The 27,451-nt window shown below is 45.8% G+C and overlaps 1 protein-coding gene across 1 annotated transcript in view; it reads left to right on the forward strand.

Annotated features, from left to right (window-relative positions):
* usp43b (ubiquitin specific peptidase 43b) overlaps positions 1–27,451 on the forward strand; it is a 37,221-nt gene that overhangs the window by 6,723 nt on the left and 3,047 nt on the right. The window contains exons 3-13 of the mRNA XM_062408088.1: positions 4,591–4,706; positions 9,106–9,198; positions 12,360–12,495; positions 13,173–13,317; positions 17,138–17,300; positions 19,610–19,721; positions 23,755–23,858; positions 25,888–25,965; positions 26,066–26,195; positions 26,281–26,623; positions 26,765–26,923. Of these exons, the coding sequence (XP_062264072.1) occupies positions 4,591–4,706; positions 9,106–9,198; positions 12,360–12,495; positions 13,173–13,317; positions 17,138–17,300; positions 19,610–19,721; positions 23,755–23,858; positions 25,888–25,965; positions 26,066–26,195; positions 26,281–26,623; positions 26,765–26,923 (1,579 nt within the window). The remainder of the gene's footprint in view (positions 1–4,590; positions 4,707–9,105; positions 9,199–12,359; positions 12,496–13,172; positions 13,318–17,137; positions 17,301–19,609; positions 19,722–23,754; positions 23,859–25,887; positions 25,966–26,065; positions 26,196–26,280; positions 26,624–26,764; positions 26,924–27,451) is intronic.

Genomic DNA, 27,451 nt, shown 5'->3' on the forward strand with positions numbered 1-27,451 from the left:
TATATATATTCAGGTACGGATGGCACGGTGGTACAGTGTCTCGCACAGCAGGTTCGATCCCGACGGCCGCCTGAGCCTCTCAGTGCCGGTGTGGGTTTTCTCCAGCGGCTCCGTCCTCCTCCCACTGAACCATCACATGCAGCTCAGATTAATTTGAGACCCTAAACTGGCCCCCATGGTGTGGATGTAAGCGTTGTTGTCTTTATTGGTTGTGTGTTTGTTGCCCCCCCCCCCCCCCCCGATGCGCTGCCCACGGTCGATCAGGTGCTTTGGATCAGAACAGGAAGCTGGGACGTCTCATGAGGGCTTCTGATTGGCCAGTTTGAAGAGCGGATATCCAGAGTTAAGGTGGTGGCCAGGCGGGCCTCAGCATGTCCAAACCAGTGCTCCCCACCCTGAGCTCAATGGGAGTAATGGGCCGACGGGTCAGAGAGGATCATTATTACTGGTTCTATTTATAGAGCGGTCGCTGATAGGCACGCGACAGGAGACGGTCCATTATTTATCGATGCTCTTTATCACCGGCTGGGTGCTCTACTCTCAGTCCCTCTCTTTTCTCTCTTGTTCTATCTCCATCCATCCGTACCCATACACACATGCAGCGTCTCTACACCTGCTCCACACTTCTCTCTCTCTCTTTTCTCCATCTCCATCTCTCTCTCTCTCTCTCTCTCTCTCTCTCTCTCTCTCTCTCTGTTACGATCAACCCGGGCCTTTACCTTCTTGTTCTCGATCGCCCCCACTATAGTGCTTTCTCCAGCAGACGCACGTGTCCATCCCTGTGTGTTTCCACGGCTTGTTTAAATTATTCACATCGGGGCCATTACTGGGAACACTCGTCCCCCCCCCCCCCCCTTTACGATCCGCCTCCCCCACCCCTGAAAACCCATCAGGATGAGACAGGTGGTCTACAAGAGGACCGGGACGGGGGCGGGGGGGGCACGTTTCCTGGACTCCTGGAGAGTGGCCGAGTTCCTCTGCAGAGATGAATCACTCCCAGCAACATGTTTTTTTTTGGGGGGGGGGGGGGAATTATTGAACGCCCCCCCCGATGGGACGGAGTGCAGCGTTAATCTGAGCGATTTTAAGATTCTCGTGCTGAAGCCTGAAGACGACCGGGAGTCACCAGTCCTGGATTTAACTGGGACTGGGTGGAGAGTCCATGTGTGTGTCTGCAGCCAAGTTACACTGAGCACATCACAGTCACTATGCCACTCATGTTCAGTTTGATATTATCTGGATATTTGTTATTCTCGAGTTAAGAATCATTAAATTACAGCCTGATCTATATATTATTTGTACTATTATGAGCCTTAAATACACACATCAGTACCTGTGTTTGCTCACATGCCTCAGCTGTGAGGTATATTCATTTTCCTGATATTTGTTAGTTTTTTTATGTTTTTATGTGGCGGTGGTGTAAATTCCCCTGAAGAAACTAGATCCAGATTTTCATTTGGATCAGATTGCAAACTCATGAGTATCAGTCGCCTTCACATGCCTGATCCTGGATCTGCTGTCTGATCGGGATCTGAAATTTCATGGAAATCCATCCAGGAGATTTTGCGGATTCATCTTTTAACAGACAAACACAGAAAAATACATAACTTCCTGTCTGTAGGTGGTTAACACACATATAAACCCATATTCCCCAGATGGTCAGTATCTCTCACGGTGTTACTCTCAGTTAAACACTCTGGTATCAGCTTTCCCTGTTTGAAGAACCGTCAGCAGCCGTCTTCACCTCACTCTGCTCATCGTGTTTCTCTCTCTCCACTGGCCCGGCCTCCGCTCTCCTCCTCTCTCGGTCCCAGTCGCAGTCAGTTGACCTCTGACCTCCGTCTGACAGCCCTGAGCCCAGAGGCCAGACTCCAGCCCACCGCTCTGCAGCATTCCATATCTCTGTCATTTATCTAAATCCCACAAAAATCAATTACGGCATGCCAAGGTGCCAGGGCGAGGGATTTGAGTTTTTAATTTTCTCCTTGCTCCTCAGACGCTGGCACACGTCCCTCTCCTGGAACCGAGGCTTACGGATTAGGCCGGGGTAGACAGTTCTCTGGCTGGAAAATGAGCAGTGGCACATTTTTTGTTTTAATATTTCTCCACGGCACCTTCGCAGTTAAGTAGGCCTTTAGTTCCATCTCATCTTAAGATACGGACAATAACTCCGGTTGTAAATTGTGTTATCAAGGAGAATCGCCTCTTCAAGCTGCCAGTAGAGAGACGTGTGTTATATGATACGTTAGGAGAGTTACAGCCTGATGGGTTAAACTCTCTAACTGGTCTCCAGTCATTTAGGGTCACCAGATTAAAATGTCGACCAGGCCTGAGTGAACCAGACCTTCTCTCAGGCGACTGTCACTCATGTAGCGTTTCATTTCTAATTTTCTATTTTACAAACCAACCAAATAAACATATAAAACCATTTCCCATAAAGTTATTCATTACATTTAAAGGTGAATCATGTTTTAAGGTTATGGTTAGGTTAAGGTTTAAGTTTCGGTTTAGGTTAAAGATAGGACAAGGGTTAGTTATTAACTATGGTTGTGTGTGTGTGTGTGTGTTTGTGTGTGTGTATTGTGCCTTCATCCATCAGACTCATTAATGGAAGATCTATTTATTTTAACACACACTTTTGTTTATTTAATAATTTAACTGTTAAAAACATTTTTTTGTCATATATTTTATGTTTGTTGGGATATATTTGAATGACGTCTTTACACAAATTAATTTCCTAATAAATAAATATAGTTGTTTGAATTTGTCGGCTGCAAATTGACGACTTCTGTAGTTGAGTTTAAAATGTGAAAAGTCTCCCCCTGTGTTAGCCTCAGTTGACCCCCCCCCCCCCCGTTGCCTTCTTCATTGTATTTTTATCAGCTGGTATTTGGTTTATTTTCCTGGCCACCAATTTCAAAGATAGCATCTGGATTGCAGAGCGGCACACGGCCCCTCTGGAGGCAGACCCCTGATCAGTCTCTAAACAACCTGTGAAACCAGCAGCAGTTACTCCGAGGGGGAGGGGGGGGGGGGGAATCACTATCTGTCAGATGAGTGAGGCCTAATCAGAACCACATGTCAGCGGGGCCTGTGACCCGTCCACCTCCTTCTCACTAAACCTCCACATCGCCGACGCCTCGCGGTCTGTTGACACAGCTTCCTGAGAAGTGATAAGACCGACCGGGCCTGGACCCGGGGGCCTGGACCCGGGGCCTGGATCCCGGGGCCTGGACCCAACAGCCTCCTGGACGCTGCTTTGTTATCGCCACATAGAGAAAGATAACGATGGAATCCGTTAGCGAGTATGTAGAGGGGCTGTGTCCTCGCCTCTTTAATTCCTAACCTTACGTTGCACGTTTCAAATGAAGCAGACACAGGATCAGCCCGGGTGAAAACTCCCCCTTTGGCAGTCTTCCCCCCCCCCCACGGAGGAATGAGTGAGAGAGCTTTGTAATTGTGCGTGCCCGCTGGAGCGCCGAGCCGCAGGAAGGTCGGGTCTCGGTCTCGCGCTCGCCCTCTGCAAAGCTCACACGCTTTTCAGGAGAATAGAAACCGTGGTGAACTGTAAAGGACTCTCCTGATTTCCCAGACGCACAAAACGCACAAACGCACGCCCTCCACTCCCCCCCCCCCCCTTCAGAAGTTCTAAACCTCCTCTCAGCTCCTGTTTGTGAGGTTCCCAGGCTGGCAGCTCGGCCATGACCAGGAGCTGCAGATCCGTGGAATAGTAAACACAGAGCGAGTGTGTGTGTGTGTGTGTGTGTGTGTGTGTGTCAACAGAGAAAGTGTGTTTCCGTTTAGCCTGGTGTAAACGCACAGCTGCGGTGATATGATGACTAAATGCACTCTCAAGTACCTGACGCCTACACAGGGCTGATAGCCTGAGAGCAGAGGAATCCAAACACACTGCTCACATGGAACTTTACGACCTTTAACTTGATAAGTGAAAGAATAATAAAGAAAAGTAGGAGAAGCTCAAACTTCTGCCAACCGTCTCCTGAGATTTAAACAAGTCACATTTTATATAGAGTTCTTTTAATTTTGTGTTTGAAATGTGCTTTTTAAATAAACCCTGATCACCCTGTTGTGTTTCGCTGTTTGCAGTATGTTGTGTGTTTTTTGATTTTCCCTCAAGGGACAATAAAGCTCTCGAAACTACAGTGAAAACATTTGTAGACAATGTTTTTGCTGATTATTATTACACTACAGTATAAAAGGCTTTGAAGAGAACTTGTTTATTGTTCTGTGAAGCTGGTGCAGAAGGTTGTTCTCTTAGTTCTGTGCCCCCCCCCCCCCCCCCCCCCCGGCTCTATCTTCCCCCTCTTCTTTTATCTCCGCCCGAGGTCAGCCTCCTCTCTGAGGAAGCTGCGTGTATGAAAGAATAAAGACGAGGCTTTCCCCGGGGGTTATGTTTAGGTCAGTGCTTCTCGCCCAATTCACAACATCCCTTCAGAAAAGAGAAGTGGAGAATCGTGCTGACGCTGCACTTTACGGCAGCTGCCTCTTTCTCTGTTGTTATTTACAGTGTGAATGTGACAATATGACAACTCTTGTGTTTATGGGATGTCCTTGTCCTCTGTGCCGCAGGTCCTCGGGGGAACTGAGGAGGCGCCGTCTCCGGCCCCGTCCCAGTCCCAGTCCCAGTCCCAGCAGCCACGCCTCCAGCACAGCTTCGTCCAGGAGCACTTCCAGGCCCAGTACAAGTGAGTGTCCCCTCCCAACACAGTCACACCTGCAGGAACTCAGATAGGAACCAATCAGCAGCGTTGTGAGCTTATTACCACAGTTATCTTTTCACCACCTTGTGTTTGTTTGTTGTTTGTTGGTTTGTAAACAAGATTACACTGAAACAACTGAGGAAATTTCCACAAAAGTTAGAAGGAGAAATCTGAGAAGAACCTGTCAAAGTTTTGTGCCGATCCTTGAATCTGATTTTGATTAATCCAAAGAGAGATTTTCAACATTTGCAGCATTTTAAAATATGCACATTTAGGGAGCTGCTAATATCTATTGATATCTTGAGGCTCCATTGGTCAGATCAGGGTGTAATTGCCCGATACAGCTGATCTAACCAGGATGTCAATATGTCTTTTACACAGAGGTCCTCAGAGACACACATGCCAGATGAGTAAGAAAAGTAAATCTCAGTAATTACGGAGCAGGCAAACTGCCCCGGTGCCCCCCCCCCCCCCCCCCCCCCCCCCCCCTCCCGAGCCTCTTAGGGGAATAGAAATCCTTTCCTGCACGAGTGCTTATTTACAGCTTAGCTCTTGTGCCGGGGTGAAATAATTGAGGCTGTTGGCTGTGCCAGCGATGAGGTGTTTCCACTGCTGTTGATACTGAAGTGTTTCTCCAGCAGACTGGTTCCAGGCGCTTCTCACCACAACGTGCTGTCAGCTCTCCTCATGCAGCTGGACGTCCTCACTGGTCCCATCAGTCAGTCGTCCAGTCCCAGATAAACATAATGTCCACATCTGTCAGCTGCAGCCTCCTGGAGCTGAGCTTCATTCAGACGCTCACAAACTCATCTGTGCACGTGTTATTCTTTGTCTTTAGTGAGTCCTCCTCAAACTCTTCTGGAATTTATTGTTCCTTTTTGTATAGTTTTTGTGCTGGACGTTGTGTGGACGTTGTGTGCAGAGCTCGCAGCTGCAGAGTGAAGCTAGAAAACGTTGTGTTCATCCCACCTGGTTTATCTGCACTGAAGATTTTATAGTTTTTCACCAAACGTCTGATCTGTGTTCCGTTAATGAAACTTCTCAAGAAGCCGTCTCCTCCCTGACAGAGCGAGGGGCTGACGTCTTGTTTGTCGCTCTGTCCGCTCATTCCTCAGAAAGTTGTCGGCTCTGTGTGACGGCCGGTTATACATCTGTCAGGGCGCATCTCTTAATCGCCCCCCCCTCGCTGCCGAGCGTTTGAGATGTGAGACCTCGGGTGTGTCCTGGCAGAGGAAGCAGCAGGAAGAATGTGTCCCTGTTAGAAAGCTGCGTAACCCGACGGTCCTGAGTGCCGCTCTACGGACGAGAATGTGTGAACAATCTGAGTTTAACTCTGTGAACCCTGCAGAGAGGAGGACTCCCAGGGGCCTGAGAGGTTTCCTAATGGAGATGGATGCTCTGCTATCATCACTGGGATCGAACTTTTGAATTAATATCTCTCGACTCCCCGTGTGAGTCCTGAGCTTCCAGCACTGACTGGGGAGCAACGTTCCCAATGCGCTGTCCGATGTGATCCAGAGCATCCAGAGGTGACGGACTGGAGAATGATTCTTGTAATGGCCCAGGTTTGTCACTGTGGAGTCATCGCTGCCGCTCTACGGGTTCAATCACAAGCAGCACGGGTCATCGGATTCAAACTTGTGCTGTGTGTCATCACGTGCTGAGGAGTTTTAATCAGATTAGGTATAATTAAGAGAACAGTTTAAACTTTACTTTACTTTAAATGTACAAATATAAATAACTGCAGAACTCTGGACAAAAGTACATAAGAAAATCAAATGATGAATTAAACCCTAACCACCTATAATAATTAAACACTAAAAGACGGTTTCAGCCTAATGTGCTTCTCATGTTGTCCACGTAAAAGTTTGTCATCTTCCTCCATTAACACCGAATCGATTTCAAACTGCTCGTCCCACAAACTTTTGGTTTGTTGTTTTGTTGACTCGAGTTTGTTGTTGATTTTGGTGTCCAACCCTATTTTCCAGTGCTCGTACATTAGCTTCACCGATGAGATCTAGATTCATCCCCATTTTATAAATCTGTCGCTCTTGATGAAATCCGAGCTGCATCGGAGATTTGATCTTCGTGCAGCATTGTTCACTCTAGAGCGGCCGAGCGACGGGCACCAGAGCGTTTCAAATAACCACCGTGCAGCAGTTCCTCGGTGGCAGAGCGGCTCGTCTTACCGTGACGGCTCTATCTCTGATGAACCCCTCGCTCCTCAACCACCTGACCTCTCTTGTGATCACACGTGCTGATTGGTTAAGATTTGCAGGGCGGGATCGAGTTTTTTCAGAGGCCCATTAACGGCTCTGTTTATTGTCTGTATATTACATTTTCAATTTGTGAATTATGAGGCACACGTTGAGGTTTATGCCTTTTGCATCAACGTGGTGAATACACTTTCTTTCATCCCCCGGACTCACTGAAGAGAATCAGCTGCCAGTCTGTCTCATGTCCAATCACAGATCTGTGACCAGCCTCCCTCAGGACAGAGAATCAGTCGGATGAAGACGAGGAGGTGATGTGTCACTCGGGAAGTTTCCAAAACGAGTCCTGGTGCAAAGCATCGAGCTCAGAGTCTCTTCAGCATGGCTGCGTCCCAGACGTGGGGGGGGGGTGGGGGATACATGCCTCTCAACTTTTGCACGCTTCCTCCATTAGAGCATCACCAGAATATCACCTCTTCCTCGGCTCCTTTTCTCTGTTTGAGTGTTTTCCAGAGCAGTGCGGGGGAGCATCTATGTTTTAGTGGAGGCTGAGTGTGCTTTGTATGCGCAGAGTGCAGCAGCTCACCCAGCGCACTGTTTCCTGGCGAGAATAAGACATCCGTAGGGCAACCACTCCGCTCTGCCAAGACCGAGATGCACTAAGAGCCAGTGTCAGCTGGGCTCGCTTGAATGGAGCTTTATCCCCCTGCCCCCTCCTCCCCCTCCCCCCCCCACCCCCCATCCCCCCGGGTCTGTCAGGTGCCGTCCTCTGAGGTAAACACGTTTCTACAGTTCATCTACGACTTCATCTCCACTGGTCGACACACTTTGCACGAGTCTGTCACCGGTTCTATGTGACGTGGTGCGTTCCAGTGCTGCAGAGCTGAAAGGAAACTGAGTTATTTCCTATTTCACACGGTGGCTTGATTTATATCCGTCCTGCCGATAATAAAAGAAATGAGATGAAACAGTAAATCACAACCGTGGCTCTGCTCACCTGTAAATAAAAGTGTGGTCCCCTGTTTGTCCATAAAAGTTTATCACACATGTTTCTTCGATGTAATTTTTCGCTGGTAATTACTGAACTAAACTTTTTCTCATTCAAACTGCTGAAAACTTTATTAATCAGTTGTCGCCTCAGGACGTGTGTTTGTAAACTTGAACTACAATTGCAATAATTAAAAAATCAATTAAAGGTAATATTACAAATAATAGACATTAATAGAGTTCCATTTTCTGCTCATATTTATTCCTTTCAATTTCAAGTTGAATTATTTCTTATTTGCTGATTCTCTGATCGTTTTTTTGTGATTAAATGAGTGGGTGAACTTTTTGGAATCATAATTAGCTTGTTTTTAATTTGTAAAGCGAGTCATCAACTGGAAACTGTTTACACAACTCCCCCTGTTTGGGAATTCACTGAGTTACAAGGAAATGTTGAACCTTAGGCTCTGTTTCTGTTCCTGTGGTTGATAATTAAGTAATTCCACTTGTTTAATGACATTTAGTTCTCTTTATATCCAGTGTTTAGTCTCCACCCACTCATAGAAAACATCTCTTCCAGACTTGTTTGATTATCCAGTATTAACACAAAGTCAAATCCAGGAAAAGTATTTGACAGAAGATGTGATGTAGTAGCAGGAGAGTTTATATCAGACATTAAGTTTAATGGACTCTGTGACTCATTGATCAATTAGCTCAGTGGAATAAATGATTCTCCTCCTGGGGGGGAACAGAGAGGGAGGAAGTGGAATCTGTTTGAATGGAAACTCCTCGTATGAGATCTGTGTCCTGACGTCTCTCAGAGAAACTCCCGGTGTGTCTGAGCTCCTGTGATGACGGCTCATCAGCCGGAGAAGTGAGGCTGATGCAACGAGACAGAAACCGGCTGCTGCAGGTTCCTGTGTGTTTCTCACCGCAGGGGTCCTCGTCTCCTGCTGGCTGCTGTCACTCGCCCCTCTTACATCACTCAGCTTCTCCTCTCTCACCGTCAGATCAAGGCGTCTTCATCGCTCTCCTCTGTCCTTCATTTGTGTAACGAGATGAAATCGTCTCCTCCTCCCCCCCGCCAGACGTGACTCTAGGAGGACTTTGGGATTAATTGGGGAGTCGGTGTTTGTGTGAAGACTGATGTGACTCTGCTCTGTGTCCCCCCCCCCCCCCCCCATCAGATCCTCGCTGACGTGCCCCCACTGTCTGAAACAGAGCAACACCTTCGACCCTTTCCTCTGCATCTCACTGCCCCTTCCTCTGCGCCAGACCAGGTGAGCACAGCGGACTCAACTCCATCACCTGACAAGTCATTGTAAATAAATGAATGAGTAAACAGTATTAACATATGATATCAGTGCTTTTTAGGATCCCTGACTATTACAACACAGCTCACTTTGATAACAACCTCCACCAAGGCCCAGCACTCTCCAAAAGAAACCACATTTAAATTCACTAGATCCACATTTTGATTTGGATTCACACCGAATTCCACAAACTCATGAATATCAGTTAAATATCCGTGAATTATTCTCTGAGAAACCCACGGAAATATTGGAAAAACGCTTCCTGGGTCCCACTCTTTCATACATTGCAGGGTATTGGGTCATTTCTCAACATGAGTCCGACCTGTTCAGGGTATAAATAGTGTTGAGTCACTCTAACATCAGCTCCCATCAATCCAGATGTTTTAAGAGGTTCCTGGACCCCCCATTTTGGATAAAATCATTTTGCAGGGAAGCTTTGTTTCCTTGTCAAAGGTAATTGCTATATTTCCATTTTTTGTTTTTTGTCCTGAATTAACCAAATAAGATGTCAAATGTAAATTGAGCTGCTTTCATGCACTGAAGACATTTTCCAGAGGAGCTGGACGTGACAAGGCAAATATCTGTTGCTCTGGACATGTTCACTAATCCCATATTGGAACCTTTTCCTCCCGGTCTGAAATCTGCTTTGATGAGCTTCTCTCCCTCACTGCTGAAGTGTCTCAGGTTACATATTGAACAGACAGATAGGGTCACGACCTTTTCTCCCTCAGCATAAAGCAAATAAACCTGTTCACCCAGATGTGAAGCTGTTGCTTTAACGTGAACATTGATGGGAGGAGTTGTCTCAGACTAAATTCTACCTTCTCCTACACAGAGGTGTCGCTCTTTAGATTCACCAGAGCTTCTCTCTCGCCAGATATTGACGTCCTTTCATTTTTCAGTCTTTAAAATAGTTCACGCCAAGTTCAGCCAACGTCTAATTTGGGAAATGATCTTTGGACGGCGTTCCAAGTGAAGAGCAGTTAGTTCCCATCCTTTTATTTCAGAGTGTGTGAGTAGAGACACACACTTGACAGGGGAACAGATGGATTGTCCTTTTTAAAGCATTGTGTTATTTCTCTGTGTGTATAGATCAGCTGTTTGTTAGCAAACCAACATTGGCTCTGCCCGGTTATCCAAACACCTCCTGGTCCTTGGCAGTCACATGCACTTTGCATGTTGCATGGGTTTTGTTTACACTTCCCTGTTTATGCAACAGGGACTTTTTTTGTGTGAGAATATTCTCTCTCAGTAACAAGCAGCAAAGACACATTATCGGTCGAGATGCCTCACACAAGCACATTAACAGACAACACACAAAAAGCAAAAAGCCAGACAACGTAAACACAACCACAAGTGAGTGACAGCAGATACACACAACACCAGACACACTTCTGCATTTTGTGTCAAATTGACCAGCGTGTCAATTCAAGCAGTGACCGAGTTTCTGGGTTTTCAGCATCGACATCCGGGACTTGACCTGGTTTCTCTGCTCGTCCCGTTGTTACTCTCTTCTGTTGTGGTTGTGTTAACATTGTGTGGCTTTTGCATTCCTGTTTTATCTACAAAATGATGTGTATTTCTTTTGGGATCATATGAAAAACTGTAATCAACATAAATCGAGGATTCCTCCTTGAGCAGTGGCTGGATAAGTGCTACCAATTTACTGTTCCTCTTTCTTTTGAAGTCTCCAGCCCCCCCCGCCTGCACCCAGATCAGTGGAGCAGGACCAAACATGTTGGTTTGTAAACGGATCAAAAAAACAATCGCACAACAGGAACCAGTGGAATTATGCAGATATAAGGCAGAGTTCTGGGATTCCACTTCAAAGTGCTGCTGCTGGTTTGTGGATGGTTTTACTGCTCAGGGCTAAAATGCATTTGTGAGATGCTTGAAGAATATAAAGGTCTCTCAGATCCTTTGGAAACATTCAGCCAGTGGGGGGGGGGGGGGGGGGGGGGGGGGGAACCGAAGCTAAAGCTAATAGCTCGGCCTAAAGGGATGTGAATGGGTATGGAAGCATAGTTCAGGTACATATAGATGATGTGGTTTGAAAGATAAGAACATTTACACAAAACACACACTGACTCACACTGAAGGACAGTTCATGGTTTGTGTGTCTGTGTGAAGCGAAGGTCTGAGTGACGGATATTACATCATCCACCTGTAACTTCTTATTTGAGACCACGCAGACTTCACTGCACAATCTCCTTAAATATAATGAAATCAATGTAACACCAGCAGGATACCCTCTAATAATAAAACATTTAAAAATAAAATAAAATAGAAAAGAAATACAATCAAACTAAAACGAGAACGTTTTCTTTTAAACATTTTATTCAACCAGCTTCTCTTTTGATGTTTTATGTAGTTAACTTCTGACCTTTGATCTCACGCTGTTAAAACTCTTGAATCTCTTTTCACTGGAGTTTTCAATTGGAACTCTGATATTTTGAGGACACATGTTTAAACAGGAGCTTCACCCGTCGTCCTTGTCTGGAGAGCAGAGGTGATTCTACGTCTTTCTGGGAAACGGTTTATTGTGATTTTGTTATTTCATTTTTAATCTTTTAGAGGAAACTTAATGATATTTGATGAATTGAGTTAACCGCTGCGTTATCTAAATGATTCACGTGTCCTTGAGTCACCGTTTTGCAGCTCTGACAGTTTCCTTGTGCTTGGTAAAATGTTTTATCCTCTCACCTAATTTGATGTTTTTTTATTATATTCAAGTGCACATGAATAACAGAACCTCTCGTATATCTGAGTAATCGCTCTCGGCCCCGGCACATTCAGATACTCCACAGGTTCCTGATAGTGTTCGTCAGTGGGCCGTTATTCACCGAAGCCATTACATCCTGGAGAGGTCAGAGCCGAGCGCTCCCTCGTTTTTAAAAATGCAATAGAGATTCCATTATTTTGCACACATAAAAACTCCTAATGATCTATTATTAATGTTAAAATGTATTGAGTTATTCATGAAAGTCTTCTTTTGTCCCGTCCCGGCCGTAAAGAGGAGGCTGCCGGAGCCATGGCACAGAAATCCAAATAGAGGCCGCTCTATTTCCCACCCTCCCCTGATTGTGTGTTCACTTGTGTGTGTGTGTGTGTGTGTGTGTGTGTGGCAGGCCGCTGTGTGTGACGCTGGTGTTCAGCACCAAAGGGCAGCGGTACCTCCGCACCGGGCTGGCTGTGCCCCTGTTCGGCTCGGTGGCCTGCCTGAGGAGGGTGGTGGCCGACGAGGGGAAGATTTCTCCGGACCAGGTAACGTGAAGACGAGGAGCCGGATGTGTGTGAACATTATTGATAGAAGCGATAAAAAAGGAAATACTCTTTATGACTTTAGGGTTTATTAGAGTGTGAGCGCAGGGATTTGAGTGAGATCTGAACATTCAGTCACGATCTCTGAATAAAGACCTCATGTTCCAATAGAGATAGAAAAAAATGCTCTGATATATAAAAAGTTGCACACGATAATGGATTTGTCACCTAAATGTGTTGTTTTTTAACAACAGCATAATTAAGCTTATTCCTGCTAAAGAACACAGAAGAAAACAAAACGTCCTTGATGCTAAAAACAGAGTCAAACTGTTGGTGTTTCATAAGATTCAAATTAGTTCTATTATAAGGAAATCAACAATTAATTTGTGTGTCTCTCTCTCTCTCTCCCTCTCCCTCTCTTTCTCTTTCTCTTCTCTTTCTCTCTCCTCTCTCTCTCTCTCTCCCTCTCTCTCCCTCTCCCTCGCTCTCCCTCTCTCTCTCTCTCTCTCCCTCTCCCTCTCCCTCTCTTTCTCTTTCTCTTTCTCTTTCTCTTTCTCTTCTCTTTCTCTCTCCTCTCTCTCTCCCTCTCTCTCCCTCTCCCTCGCTCTCCCTCGCTCTCCTCTCTCTCTCTCACTCCCCCCCCTCCCCCTCCCCCTCCCCCCCCCCCCCCCCCCCCCCAGGTGATCCTGACGGAGGTGTATTCCACCGGGTTCCAACGCTCCTTCTTTGACGAGGACGATCTAACGAGCATCGCCGAGAACGATGTCATCTACGCCTTCCAGGCTCCGCCCCTCTACATCAGAGGGGGCTCGGCTCGGATCTCAGGTACCTGAAGTCGAGGCCAAACAAACACTCGATGCTATTTATAGAACACACACACACTCGTCTTTGAGAATAGCTTGACGGTGGCACCACATTAATACCCCCCACCCCCCTCTGTAATGCGGATGTGCTCACAGATCTGTAAACAAACCAGTGTTATTAGTGTCGTTTGCTTAATGAAGCCATGGGTGGGTGGGGGGGGCTCGCTGTACGGGGCCCTGGAGGGGGGAGGCACATTAAAAAGAATACAGCTCCCTGCAGAGCTCGGTGAATCACATCTCGCCTGCTCATGTCTGTACTTCATCTCCGTGTCAGTGATGTAAAACTCGAGCTCCGAGGCAGCGAGCAGAACAACAGCCCCTTGTTTCTCACTCGGGGGTTCTGCTCCGTCGGGCCCTCTCTCTCCGGGCCGCGGGTCACAGCGCCGTGCTCACACCGCCGCTCCATTAGAAGAATGTGACTTTTAGTGCTTTGATTTATGTTTTGCTCGACGGCCACACAAAGCCTGGCTGCCTCAGAGGGACCACCCCCACCCCCCCCCCCCCCGCCACAATCACCACCTCGTTCTCTCTACAACCGTCTGGTCTGGTTCTGACCGGCTCGGCCTCCTGGGGTTGATCATTGAGAGTCTACTCCACCACAGTTTGTCCTGTGAGTCTCATTGCTGTGGGTTTTAAAGGAGCTTTAATTTGTCATCTGAGGTCTCCTCCAAATTCCCATTATGTTTTCGTGCCTTCCGTCCGTCTCGTTGTTGTGGTTTTATTTAAATTTGATTCAAACATTCAGTTGGACTCGAGTTGGACCTGATTAGAATTCGGTGGTCATATGTCAAAGGTCAAGGTCCCTGTGACCTCGAAACAAACTTTAACTTCAGAAAAATCCTTTAGCACAAATGTTCATTGATGCCTTTCAGACATTCAGAATGTCCTCCTGACATTCTCCAGAGCGACTCTGTGTGAAAGTGTCTGAGTGAGAGCTTCTGGTGATCCGAGCCGACGCCTGGTGTCAATGTGCTTTAACCAAACAGACATGTTTTCTGTGGAACGTCATTGTGCCGACATGATGTCTCAAATCTGTCTTTGATAATTTCTTCACATGTTGACAAGTTGCCACTTGAATTTAAAGATAATTGGATTTTAAGGTCAAAGGTCACGGTGACCTCATTCGAGTCTGTAGACTGAAACTAGGATTAGAACCACAGGCTGATGATTCTAGTTTCTAAAGGTCAACATGAGCCTGTTCTGCTCCTTAATGTACAACATATCCCACAGCTTCCCTTTAATTACCTATGCACATAAATTACAATTAAAAACCTTTATTTTTATTTCACTAAGTAAAAGACGAGTACATCCGCAGCACATAAATATTCTCTGCCTCACTGTGATTAATGAACACTATAAAACAGAAATAGCATGTGTGTAGAAAAGGAATGTTGCACTGTTACTCGGTCTGGCACCGTAAATCAAATCCTAATGCCTCTGCTGCCCTGGCTAAATGTAAACGGCCGTCTGACCCTTAATCGATTTTCTATGCTCAGTCTGGTGTGTTTGGTTGTGTGCAGTGAATTAAGGAGAAGTTATCAATGCAGCTTTTGTCTTCAGGCGTCGAATGTGTGGTGAGAACTGAGCGTGGTCCGGTTTTTATGACGCTTCACTTTGAGGGTTCGATTCCCTCGGTAAAACCAAACCCACCGATTGATTTGAATTCGGCAGATTTGAAAGCTCCTGATGTGAGAGGCTGTTCCCGGCGCTGAGAGAAGAGCGGCTCAGTGTCTGTGATGTAGATGAAAAGAAATAAACCTTTGATTTTGTCAAAAGTAAAATCAGGGGTGACCTTCCTAATCTCCCTGCTGTATAGTTCTTATATGAATTAAATATTTCACCTCTCCTCTGTTCTGTAAAGTCAACATTTCATTCTCTTGATTTCTTCGTCATAACTTGAGGTATTAGTTGAACATTTCACAGAATATATCCGTGCACGTTCTGCAGGAGAGAAGATTTGACGTTCCACTCGATTATGTGCAGTGAATGTTAAATTACAGCCAGAAGCAGATTAGCTTAGCTCAACCTGACTCTCGGCTGCAGACACATTTTAAATCATCACTTCCAGAGAGCGGTCTGCAGTGTCTTCATGAGCTCTCCATCGGCCGTATCAAGTCATTTCCATAAATAATCTATTGTTTAAAATCTAAAAGTGCCGCTCACAAGTGTCACCTGAGACAGGGACAGTCTCAGTGGAGTTCTGGTGCCAAGGTGGACACTTGAATGTGATATCACCTGCCAAATAATAATATTTAGACACAGAGAATTTCTTCAACTTTGCTATAAACGTTCACTTGGACTCAGAGATGAACTGAATAGAATTTGGAGGTCAAAGTTCAAGGTTAACTTGACTTCACAAAACTCTTCTTTGCCTTGTGAACGTGTAGGTTTAAGAACGCCCTGAGAGAAGCCTTCCAAATTCTGCTCAAATGTTCACTGAGACTCGTGGAGTAACTGGATCGATTTGGAGGTCAAAGGTCAAATGTCAAGGTCACTGTGGTCTGGAAACAAATGTAAATAGATTGAAACTGCACTGGTTGATGTAGGCTTCAAACCATAGGATTTTAATTCCAGTTAATTACGGCTGTGGGAAATGTTCAATAAAACACAAACATACAAACACACAACTCCTCCTATAAATAAGGTTTTTAAAAAAGAAACATGAGCGGTGACATGAGCCTTGTAAAAACATTATATTTAATGACATCTACTCGAAAGCTTTGATTTAATGAGCGATGACTTCTCCTAAATCTTGAAGCTCAGGGCGACGGGGGCCGGAGGTGACCTTTGAGTTTTACTGCGGCTTCATGAGCAAGTTCCACTCGGTCTTTAAAAGCAGATTTTCCTCCATAACTCATCCTCACAGTTAGCAGAGGTCGGCGCTCATGTAAATTACAGCACAAGTTTTTATCACTTGCTTGATTAAAGGGACTTTAATGAATGTAAAGCTGTGCATTCTTATCACTCCTCTGCTCCTCGGGGTCGAGACGCTGCAATCAGAGGTGGAAAGTCTGAGCTCTGGTGGCGTCTGTGCCGACTTTGATTAGTTTGGAATCGGTCTCGTCCTTCACACGCAACTTCATGTCCTCGCACCCCCGATTATTCCTGTACGAGGACGGATGTGTGATCTCACAGGCTCGCTGCTCAGCAGGGATCGGGCTTCATGCCCAGCAGCGGCATTCGCCATATTGGTGATGAATCAAGAGGGTTTAATGGAAAAGTTTGGGGAAGGCACGGCCGCCGCGCTCCCCACCAGGACAGGATGTTGACCAGTGTCTCCGTGCACTCCCAGCAGGAGACATTATCTGATGCAGCTTCTGCATCAGATAATGTTGGTCCGGTTTTTATGACGCTTTTTATGACGCTCTGATGCAGAAGCTGCTGATGCAGCTTCTGCATCAGATAATGTCTCCTGCTGGGAGTGCACGGAGACACTGGTCCATCTGTTGTCCCCTCTGAGTCACTGCTCTCCAAATAGAAAGCTGCTCTATCATCACGTCCTCTGTGTAAAGTCTCCTCACTCCTGGTTGGAGGTGTGAAGGGAAATTATTACACTTTCGGTTTTTGAGTATTTCCTCAGTTCCTTTGGGGAGGAACTGCTGGTATGATGGTTTCTTGTCCACATGCAAATAGAGTTTTAATTCCGTTTCTAAGTATTTTGTAAACAGAAGATCATGTGTATAGAGATTTGTTTTAATCAGAGGGGGAAATGTCCACAGCAGTGAAGACAAGGCCTCATTTGTTTGTTCTCTCGTCCCCTCTCGCTCCCTCTCCTCTGCCAGGGTACCACCACAGCCTGCCATCGTCTCCCTACTCCACTGGGCCCGAGGGTCAGAGGTTACCGGCGTCTGGGGCGTTGTCCTCAGAGTTCCTCAACCAGGGCGTCCCGCTGAAGATCCTGCTGCTGGTGTGCAACGCCGCCGGGGGGGGGCAACAGGCCGTCAGGTAAAAGAACATCTGATCCTTCAACCGCAGCTTTTCAGTCACAGATCACCAATCAGTGTTGAATTCAGAAAGACAAAACCAGGCCAGTTTGATAATGGAGGTTGAAAACTGGGACATTCGTCGGGTCCCAAGACACCAGCACCGAAACCAGGACAATCCTGGATGAACTGGGACACACGGCTAACACAGTTATGGTTTCAAACTCATCACTTAGGATGTCCTCGAACCCGCGCCTCTTATAAAAAATAAAGAGTTTTAGCATTGGTATGGTTATACCAGGGTTCCTACGGTCATGGAAAACCTGGAAAAGTCATGGAATTTTGAAATGTGTTTTTGCAGGCCTGGAAAAGTCATGGAAAAAAATAAAACCACAAAAGTTTTGGAAATGTCATGGAAATTTGTTATATTCATATTTTCATGTCGTTCATTTACGCTGAGTTTTAAATAAATAATATGCTTTTTAAAAAAGCAAGCATACTTGGGTTTGTGTCATGTAAGGTATACTGTATGCCTTGGAATTCTCATTGTTAGTTTAAATACTACATTTTGTCACTTTTTCGCGTATACACCGAGTTTTCACAAAATGTTCGGTCATGGAAATTTGGTTTAAAGTTATTGAAAAGTCCTGGAAATCCATTGGTCAACATGTGTATGAACCCTGTATATATGTATTCAGTTATCAGACTTTTTTTATTGTGTTCCAACTCACTCGAGTTCATCTGATGAAATGTGCAAATGGTTTATTTATCTCTCGTTCGCACAGAATAGAAGTAAACAGGAGGTTCACTATTGATAAATAAGAGACTGTGTGACAGTGGCCTTCGCAAAAATCACGTTTTATCATCTAAAAACAAGTGGGACATATTAATTTGAATTTAGAAAGTAGATTTTTACCTGAAGGAGACTTCATTGTCCATTCAACAAACAGCCTTTAATCAAATGTAGATAGATAGATAGATGGATACTTTATTAATCCCGTGGGAGTGGGAGCTCTGTGTACAGTGTTTCAGTGAATGTATATTTTGAACCTGACCTCAGCACCTCAGGGTCGTGTCAGCGCTCTGTTAGAGAGACGACTCTCATCTCACACCCGGCCACTGAGGAATCTGACAGCTGGTGCGATACAGAGATTCATTAGACGCTGTCTCCCTGACAGAGTCCAGAGATCAATACAGGTGAGTTCAGCTGCTCTGCTCCTGTGAGAAACTCCAATTCCACGACTCCCTGACACCTCGTCTCAGTTTCTCCTTCTCCTCCTGTCGTCCATCAAACCCCCGACCTGTCTCTGACTCATCAGGCGACAGCTGGACGACTTGTCTGGGCCACGATAATGACATCAGAGTCACACACTCTCGCTCGGCTTCTCTGTAGAAAAGCATCACAGGCACATTCCTGAAATTCAGACGCGTGTGAACAGTGTTGTTGGTTTATCTCAAGTGTGAACGTGAAGGAGACAGAAGATGGCAATTCAAGAAGTTTCACATCTCATGTGTGAAAACGCAGACGTTCACTGGTTTTTGCATTTCTCCTCTCGAATGTCGAGGAATTGATCTCATGACTTTTCATTTCTTTGGCTCCCTGACGCCGACACTGTGTGAAAATAAATAATCTACTGAGTTCAGAAGTGGAAAATAGACGTCTGTGCATTCTGAGAGGGACGTGCAGCTACAGAGCTCCTGTTAAAAAGGCCTTTAAATATAAAAACAAGTCAACTTACATTAACAATCGATGTGTTTGGACTGTGCAAACTCCACACAGAGATAATTTGAATCACCTCATTGATATCTAATCATGATCTAATGAGAAAATTGAATGTCTGAGAATCTGTTTTATGGTTTTAAATCTGCAAAAACAAAAGAAAAGCATGAAATACAATAACAAAGGGAGAAATATACTATTTTTCATTCATTATCCTCATGTTTGTTGTGTTTAATCTACAGTCGTCAGTGTGTGTGTGTGTGTGTGTGTGTGTGTGTGTGTCTGTCGCACATGCTCTCATAAATCTCATAAATCTTCAGCGTGCAGTGAAGGGCTGCCCTCAATTAAACGTGTATAATAATAAATGTGTTATGTGATCCGTCATTTGAAGCGCTGCTCGTCCCTCTGCTCATTACCCCCCCTCCCCCCCCCCCGTTCTTCCACTGAGACGCTGTAATGAGAATCCACTCCAAAGCTGATAATGTTCATAGACGATTATTTACATTACAATAGAATGGGGGGGGGGGGGGGGTGGAGGGTTTGCTGTGATATTTGAAATGTTTTATTCCTCTGATTTCACTCATTCGTTTTTCCTTTATTCCCTGTTTCAGGTTCGGACCTCCGTTTCTGATGAGGGAGGACCGGGCGATTTCCTGGGACCAGCTGCAGCAGAGCATCCTCAGCAAACTCTACTACCTGATGATCAACGGAGCTCAGGCTCAGGTACCGGTGATAAAGTGGAGTCATGGGAGGGAATGCTGTTTCCTTTCTCTCCCTCTTCAGCAGACTATCAATGCAGCAGCGGCGTCAGGAGCTGCCACAGATTCATTAGCTCTTTAGCAGGCAGACGCTTGAACCCGTGACCTCCCAGTTAATGCCTGTCAGCCAACTGGTAATGACCTGTCCCCGTCCAGTCAGTGGACAAAAATGAACACGAGACAAGAGACAAAAAATCCGAGCTGTCTCCGTCCATTAAAGCAGTGGGAGACAAACTGCAGGGTGGATATAAAAGATCATTTTCCATTCCGAGACATTTACAGTAAATCTGCAGTGATGGGGGAGATTTATTTCATTTTCATTTCCTGCAACCACGACCAGAACACCCTTGATTTCAAGTTATAGTTCTGCTCTGTGTAATAAATCAATAGCTATGGCTGCATGGTGCTTGTAAAGCGTATATATTTAATATCTGTGAACCAGCCGGAGGCAGACAGGGGACATGTCTCCTTCCTGTCAGACATGTTTATTGGCTCGAGCAGAACACGTCCACACACAGACACTGGTGAGATGCAGGTCCAAGAGCTGGAGGCCGAGAGGAATCAGTTTCCTGGTGTTGCAGCCGCTGGAGCTCCTCACTAGAGTCGGGTAAAAACTGGTCTGGGACAGGAAGTGGAGTTCTGCAGGTGCTCATGTGGATCATCTGCCTGTTTCAGGGCGTGTTAGTGTGGACAGGGATTTAAACTGAGCCTCACTCTCAAGCAGAAAACAAATTCAAAATGTTGAACAGTTAATTTAAGAGGGACAGTATCTGAGAATCACAGATTGGTGATTTCAGGTCATTTGTCAGAACATTACATCTTATATATGTTAATAAAACATTTCATTTATATGGTATCAGCCTGATTTAACCGTCACAAAGTGCATTATAGCAGGTGTGCATGTATATTGCAGTGTGTGCTAATGAGATTAAATGAATAATCCCTGTGTGGCAGATCAGAATCATGTTTCCTGTCTCTGACGCTGTGATGACTGTAGAACACGGGACGTAGTGACAGGAACAGTTTCCTCGGAGGCTTCCTGCTGTTTGTCTCTGTCACATCAGTTATTCACTCCACCTCAGACCACGGCTCTGTTTGCACACCACCTCGTTCCCTGCACCGTCTGTGTGATTGTGCACGGCGGCGTCTTGTTAATCAGGCAGCAGCTAAACAGATCTCTGATCAGTGTCACCTGGCCCCCGCTGCAGTAAGAGGAGCCGTGGAGAGCGGAGGAAACTGTGGAGGAGTCAGCCGCTGGTGTCTCTCTGTGTGCCAGGAGAGGGAGGAGAGGAGTCAGGTGCAGCTTGTTCAGTCGCTCTGCAGGAGATCTGTCGTCTCCTTTGTGCCTGTGGTGTCGGCCGTTTAATTCAACTTGTACAGAATAATCAGTTTGCCGGAGAGCCCGCCTCCGCCAAGGATTCAGAGCAGATGTTTGCTCTGAATCGTTCATCTCAACAGAGTCGGTGGTCGACTCACAAGTGGATTTTAATATTAGATTCAATTCAGGAGCAGAACTCGGCCTCAGTGGCAGCTCTGCTCCTGATGATGACGCTGAGTGACAGCTGGATTCTAACACCGGCTGGTTTTATGTTCACTAACACAGACTTAGCTGAGGTTTATTATATTCTACTGCACACACTGACGACTGCTTATTGTCTACAGAACTAAAACCACCAGACTGGTGACCATCACAGAAGCACAACACAAGGATTTAAAATATATTAAAAAGAGAACAACGTGCAGTAACACACAGTGCATTTGTATATGGAGACTTCAGAGGACATAACATTGACTTACTGGAGACTTACTCTAAACTTAACCCTAACTTAAACTATATTGTAACGTTAACCTAAACTTAACCTTGAAACAACGCTATGGGGTCTTACTTTTTGTCCACTTATGGAAGACAAGTCCCTAAAATATGGTCAAAGGCCACAGATTTAGGTCACCACAAACATGAGTAAAGCCTGGAGCACATACACACAAACAGATACACAAACACACACACAGACACACACTGTGGCTGTTTGCATGGGCTGTAATTGGAGATCTTGTGCCCGGTCGGACACAATTGAACCTTGGCTGAGAGCAGGATCCAGTGTTTTCTCATGGGGAAACATTTCAGAGTCTGAAGTCTCCAGCAGCTCCTCCTCTCCTGGGGGGGGGGGGGGCACTGCACAGAGGACAAGCAGATCTCACATTATCGTGCTCATCACTCACTTGTGTCTGGTTCCTCCTCTTCTGTCTCTAATGGGGGGGAAACAAACATGGGAAGATGATTTAATATTTCCAGCATTGAAAAGTTCACCTCGTGTTCCATTGGAAGATCAGACTTGGAAATAAACATTGTGAGCTTGTTCTATGCCAAAGAAATGTAGTTAAGACCTGATATTTAACAGTTTTATCAAACATTTAACTAAATAACCAGAGGGGAAATACATATTTTATGTGGAAAGAAAGGAGGACAGAGATAATGTCGGAATGTAACTGACCTGAAATCCCCAGAAACAATCCTCAGACCTGGTGAATCCTCCCGGAGGTTCTGTGAATCCCTTTGGAATGTGTGGAGATGTATATGGATCTTATCATAAAGGAATGTTCCCCCCCTGATTATTCAAACAGGTTAAAACCTTTTATTCCTCAGACGTTAGCTCGACTCCCCAGGTGGTCTTCACGTGTTGGTTCAAGCCCTTTCACTGGCGAGAGTCAGGGAAACATCACTCACTGGAAACTGAGCGAGTAGGAAAGTGGATGAGTTCACTGGAGAAGTAACTCTCGGGCTCCACAGGGAGGTTCGATTCCCGCGGTGTCTATAAACGTGTGATGCTGGAACGCTGCAGACAGGATGATGTAGTCTTAATTACACGGCTCGGTATGAGGCCGTGGGAGCAGAACTCCACTCGGCCCACGAGTCCTTCCAGCTTAAGTTATAGCCGCTGCCTGGTTTCAGTATTTCATCTGACCCGGCACTTTCAATATTACAGTGCATCGGGTATTTGAGCCACTAACGTCAGAGGTTTTGTTGATCTGCCCTGGAGGGTTGAGCGCCGGTGGGTGTTTCCAGGAATCTGATGTGTGTTCGCGGCCTCCTCCTCCCGCCGGGCCGAGCTCTCCTCACGAACCCCAGCAGGTGTTTGTGTTTGAGCTCAGCTGCTACACACCGGATTTCACCGGAACAACAGGAAATCAGTTTCATTTCTGCAAAAGCGTTCCTTTTCGTTTTCTAAAAGCTCCTCCGATCCAAGCAGATCTCAGAGGAATATCAACGACGAGTAGAAGCAGATATTTTTTATTTCAAACTTTGGCTTTTAGAGGATGATACGAGAGAGTCCTCCGATTCTCTGTGGTTTTATTAATGTTTTTGTTTCTGTGAGATGAAACCGGGCCCTGTGCTGCGTGTTGATTCAAACTGAAGTGAGCTCAAACTGTCTCTGCAGGTCTCAGCCTATATTTCATGATGGCCCACTTTGTCCTCCTCCAGTCAGCACCCAGCTAAATGATCTCTGATAAACACAACCCTCTATGTGCCGGTGTTGGTTTTTAACTTCAACTTTAAAGAACATTTCAGCAGAATAAAACAGAATGAAAGTCTTAAATGCTGTTTCACTGAAAACACAGAAAATAACCCTTAGTGAGAATAATTCCCTGTATTTTCTGAAGGCAGATGTTTAATCTGTTATTTGCTGTGAAGACAGATTTGTATCATCAAGGTTTTTCACTTATCTGAAGGTGCACAGCGCAGAACGCAGTAGTTGAGTGACTCTGATGTTTCAATGAGAAGGAGAATGTCCCAGTTCTGGTTTGAATGCTTTAGTTTTGTGTAAATCTTTGTGTTTCCTTTGGTTGTTGCACAAGAGAATATTGAAGGATTCAGACGAACTAAAGCTCTTCAGACCAATGTTGCTATAATCAGCTGGACCGATGTAATATAATATAATATAATAAACATTATACAGAATAGTGGATTCACACTGTTTTTGTTTTGACTCTGCTTTCAGAATACCAGGGTGCTGTTCAACATCCGCGTGGTCGGAGGTTCAGCGTTTTACAGCTACCTGTCACCTCAGGACGGGCGACCGCTCTACCACCCCGCCGTGGACAGGTCAGTGGCTCCTGGTGGACTGACGTCACACAGACGAAGACACACACACACAGACACACACACAAGGGTTGTAACATGTCCCTGTTGTGAATGTGTGATGTGAAGCTGGAGAAAACCCAATAGGCAAACTGGGAGAACGGGCAAACCACACAGGAAGGCCCCACTGGGAGTCGAGCTGGGATTTTGAATCCTCTCACCATCCATAGAATCACCACTCGTATCTTTTATTTGCTTTTAGCTCCGGGTGTTGATTGTGCTCCCGGTTGAATCCCGGCTGAAGCCTGATTCACCAGCTGCAGCTTTGTGACGCAGCCCCAGTCTCAGAGCTCAGTTCGTGGTGTACAAGCTCCTGTTTCCTCTGACTCACGTGATCCTGACAGGAATAACCCAGGACTCTTTTCTGGAGAAGCACTTCTTCCATGTGCATGTTCCTGCAAGGTGGACGTCTCTGCAGGTGTGAACCCTGACGTCCTCCTGTTATTAGCGTGGAGAGGATTATCAGATTATCCTAAATGTGTTGTGTTGTTGAGGAATTAGTGGCACTGTGCTCAAACACTGAAATGACCCAACGCTCCCACAGGCTCATTCAAATTTGATCTCACATAATCGATTGTAATGCAGTTTCAAATCTGCTCTAATCTAATCTAATGAAGCGTTTCTTGAGAAGCGCAGGCAGGCGGCCAGTTCCTGAACATGTCGACCCAACAACACGCTGCACCCGAGTAGAAAGACGTTTTTGTCTTGTATTGATTTTTAATATATCTCCCTCTAACTGTAAAGGTTAGACAGGATTTTACAGCCCCAGCTTTTTGCATCCTTTCCCGTGGAGGCACGTCTGATGCCTCTCACTGTTCAGGAGGGAACTGCTGTTTCTAAGCAGCATTTTGTACAAAGTCTTGAAAGGAGTTCCATTCGTGGAGCTGCTGGGAACAGAGCATTCATTGGCTGAATGGTGCTGATGGGGGCAAAATGCCTTTTGAAACCTTTTGAGATGCAAATGAGCCGCACGCTGTATCCTAGAAACTCGTGTAATGATAGTGTCTGAACTCTGAAGCTTCAGGGAATATGCTCTGTCCCGGAGTCGACCCCCATCAACCAGGACGAGGACGAACCGGTGCAAAGTGTTTAAGTGCACGATGTTCTCCTCCCGGGTAATGATACGTTCATCACTGTGTCTCTGTCGGCTTCTTCTGCCTGTGTGGCTCTGCTTCTCCATCCTGAGACTTTTGTATTCTTGTTGTTTTTCTCAGTTTCATATCGGTCGCGTGTTAAAAACATCATCAACACCCCCCCACTCGCTCGCAGTGATTCTCCTTCTGTTTCCTCTCATGGGCTCATTTGGACAGTATTCAGAGTCTTTGTCCAGGGGGCTGGCAGGAGAACGTCCAGAGAAGATTATCTGGAGTTTGGAGAATGTCTGAAAGCAGCTCTAGTGTGTGGGGGGGAACCTGCTGGTGCTTAAAACATCCCCAACTAGATGTCCTTAATACACACACACACACACACACATACACACATCTAGTGTTGCTATATGATGCTTAGCAAAGGTATTTTTCTCTGTGCCCAAATATCAAGAAGGCATGCTTCAAAAGAAAGTGTAGTGATGTTGACACCTAGTGGTTAAAAAGCATCAATGCAAGTGAAGTCCACATGATCCTCATGAAGTTGCTGGTTCACAGTGGTCGAAGGAGAACATTTTACCACATTATCTTTATATTTGAGTAAGAGTACTTGTTTTTAAATATACTTGAAATATTAAAAGTACTGCGTTGTGGTGGGGGGGGGGGGCTCTTCTGAATCCTCTCTTCTTCACCTGTGATGCTGCTACTGAAGGAGGCGGAGTCTAATGTTACCTGACAGTTACCCTCTCGTTATTGGTTACTTTTAAAAATATAGAAAATACAGATATTTGCTGATACATGTAAAGTGCAGTAATCATGTAAATGTACCTCTTTACATTTCACCGCTGCTGGTGCAGTAAATGTCTCTGAGGTTGAACGTGTGGCTTCTGTTGCTCTGATGTCTTCAGGGCTCTGAAGCTCTGCAGCTCTGGAGGACCTCCACACGTGAAGCTCATCATCGAGTGGGAGCACAGGACCAAGGACTGGTCGGTGCATTTTAAATGACAAACCACCTCAGGCTCACTCTGCATGTTGCTCCCTGTAAACCTGACATTGATCTACTTTGTGCAATGTTCTGGACTGCAGCCTGTTTGGAAACATCCAGGAGGAGGTGGTGAGGGATGCAGAGAGTGTGAGGAACCAGCAGCAGCAGCATGTGCAGCAGTACAGCTGCACCCTGGACGAGTGCTTCCAGCTATACACCAAAGAGGAGCAGGTGAGTCAGTGTTAGATCTCCTACCTGCAGCCACCATGAGGTTTTGCACACACAATGTATTTTCCTCCTCTCTCTCCTCCACCAGCTTGCCCCAGACGACGCCTGGAAGTGCCCCCACTGCCAGCAGCTGCAGCAGGGCATGGTGAAGATGAGCCTGTGGACGCTCCCGGACATCCTCATCCTGCACCTGAAGCGTTTCCGGCAGGTGGGAGATCGCAGGAACAAGCTCACCACGTTCGTGCACTTCCCTCTGACGGGCCTGGACATGAAGCCCCACATGGTGAGCCGCACCCACGGCGCCCATCCGCCCCCCCCGCAGCCCGGGTGGAAGCAGTCCCGACGCCACGACCTGGCTCCTCCGGACTACCTGTACGACCTGTATGCCGTGTGTAATCACCACGGAGGGATGCACGGCGGACATTACACAGGTTTGAATAGTAATGTGACAAGTTAAAGGAAAAGGATGTAGATGGTGAATTAAAAGGGACCCGGGGCAGATCCCTGGGTTTCCCCACAGAAGACACATTACTCAGACAGTTCTTCTCCTCCCTTTGTTATTGGGATCACAGCCTCCTGTAGGAACTCTGTGGACGGTCAGTGGTACAGCTACGATGACAGCAGTGCCGAGCCCGTTCCCGAGGCGGAGGTGGTCACACGTGGAGCCTACATCCTCTTCTACCAGAGAAGGAACACCATCCCGCCGTGGTCTGCCAGCTCCTCCCTCACTGGTTCGTCCTCTCACATCCTGGATCAGTTGGAAGACATCTGGAGAATCAATAATCCCTGGATCCCTGCTCACACCTCATTATTTACAGTTTACCCTGAAAGATTCAGTTATTTTTTCTTCTCCAGTTTCAGTTTGCTATAATTGTTTGATGTGCTGCTTCTTAACATCAGATATTGATTTTGGCCAATAAATTAAGGATCTCTGTAAATTTCCTGGAGTCCGAGATTCAATCATTACTTTATTGATAAAGCTTCTTTCAAACTAATCAAATCCTTTTCAACATAAATTGATTTAAAAATACTTAAAACATTTAGATGTAGAGACTAATACATACCAAATTAATCAATAATTTCAAAAGACAACAATTCAAGAAAGATAAGATAATACAATATACAAAGACCACATAAGGTCAGGATAAATACTAATGATAAAGTAAAATAATAAAACCCCAAAATTATGTAATACTACATCGACTAAGTAGATTTTAACATATATCATTTGTTTTCCCGTGTGAATCCAGCATCCCCCC

The sequence above is a fragment of the Platichthys flesus genome, chromosome 16, assembly GCF_949316205.1.
Source record: "Platichthys flesus chromosome 16, fPlaFle2.1, whole genome shotgun sequence".
NCBI classification, from domain to species: domain Eukaryota; kingdom Metazoa; phylum Chordata; class Actinopteri; order Pleuronectiformes; family Pleuronectidae; genus Platichthys; species Platichthys flesus.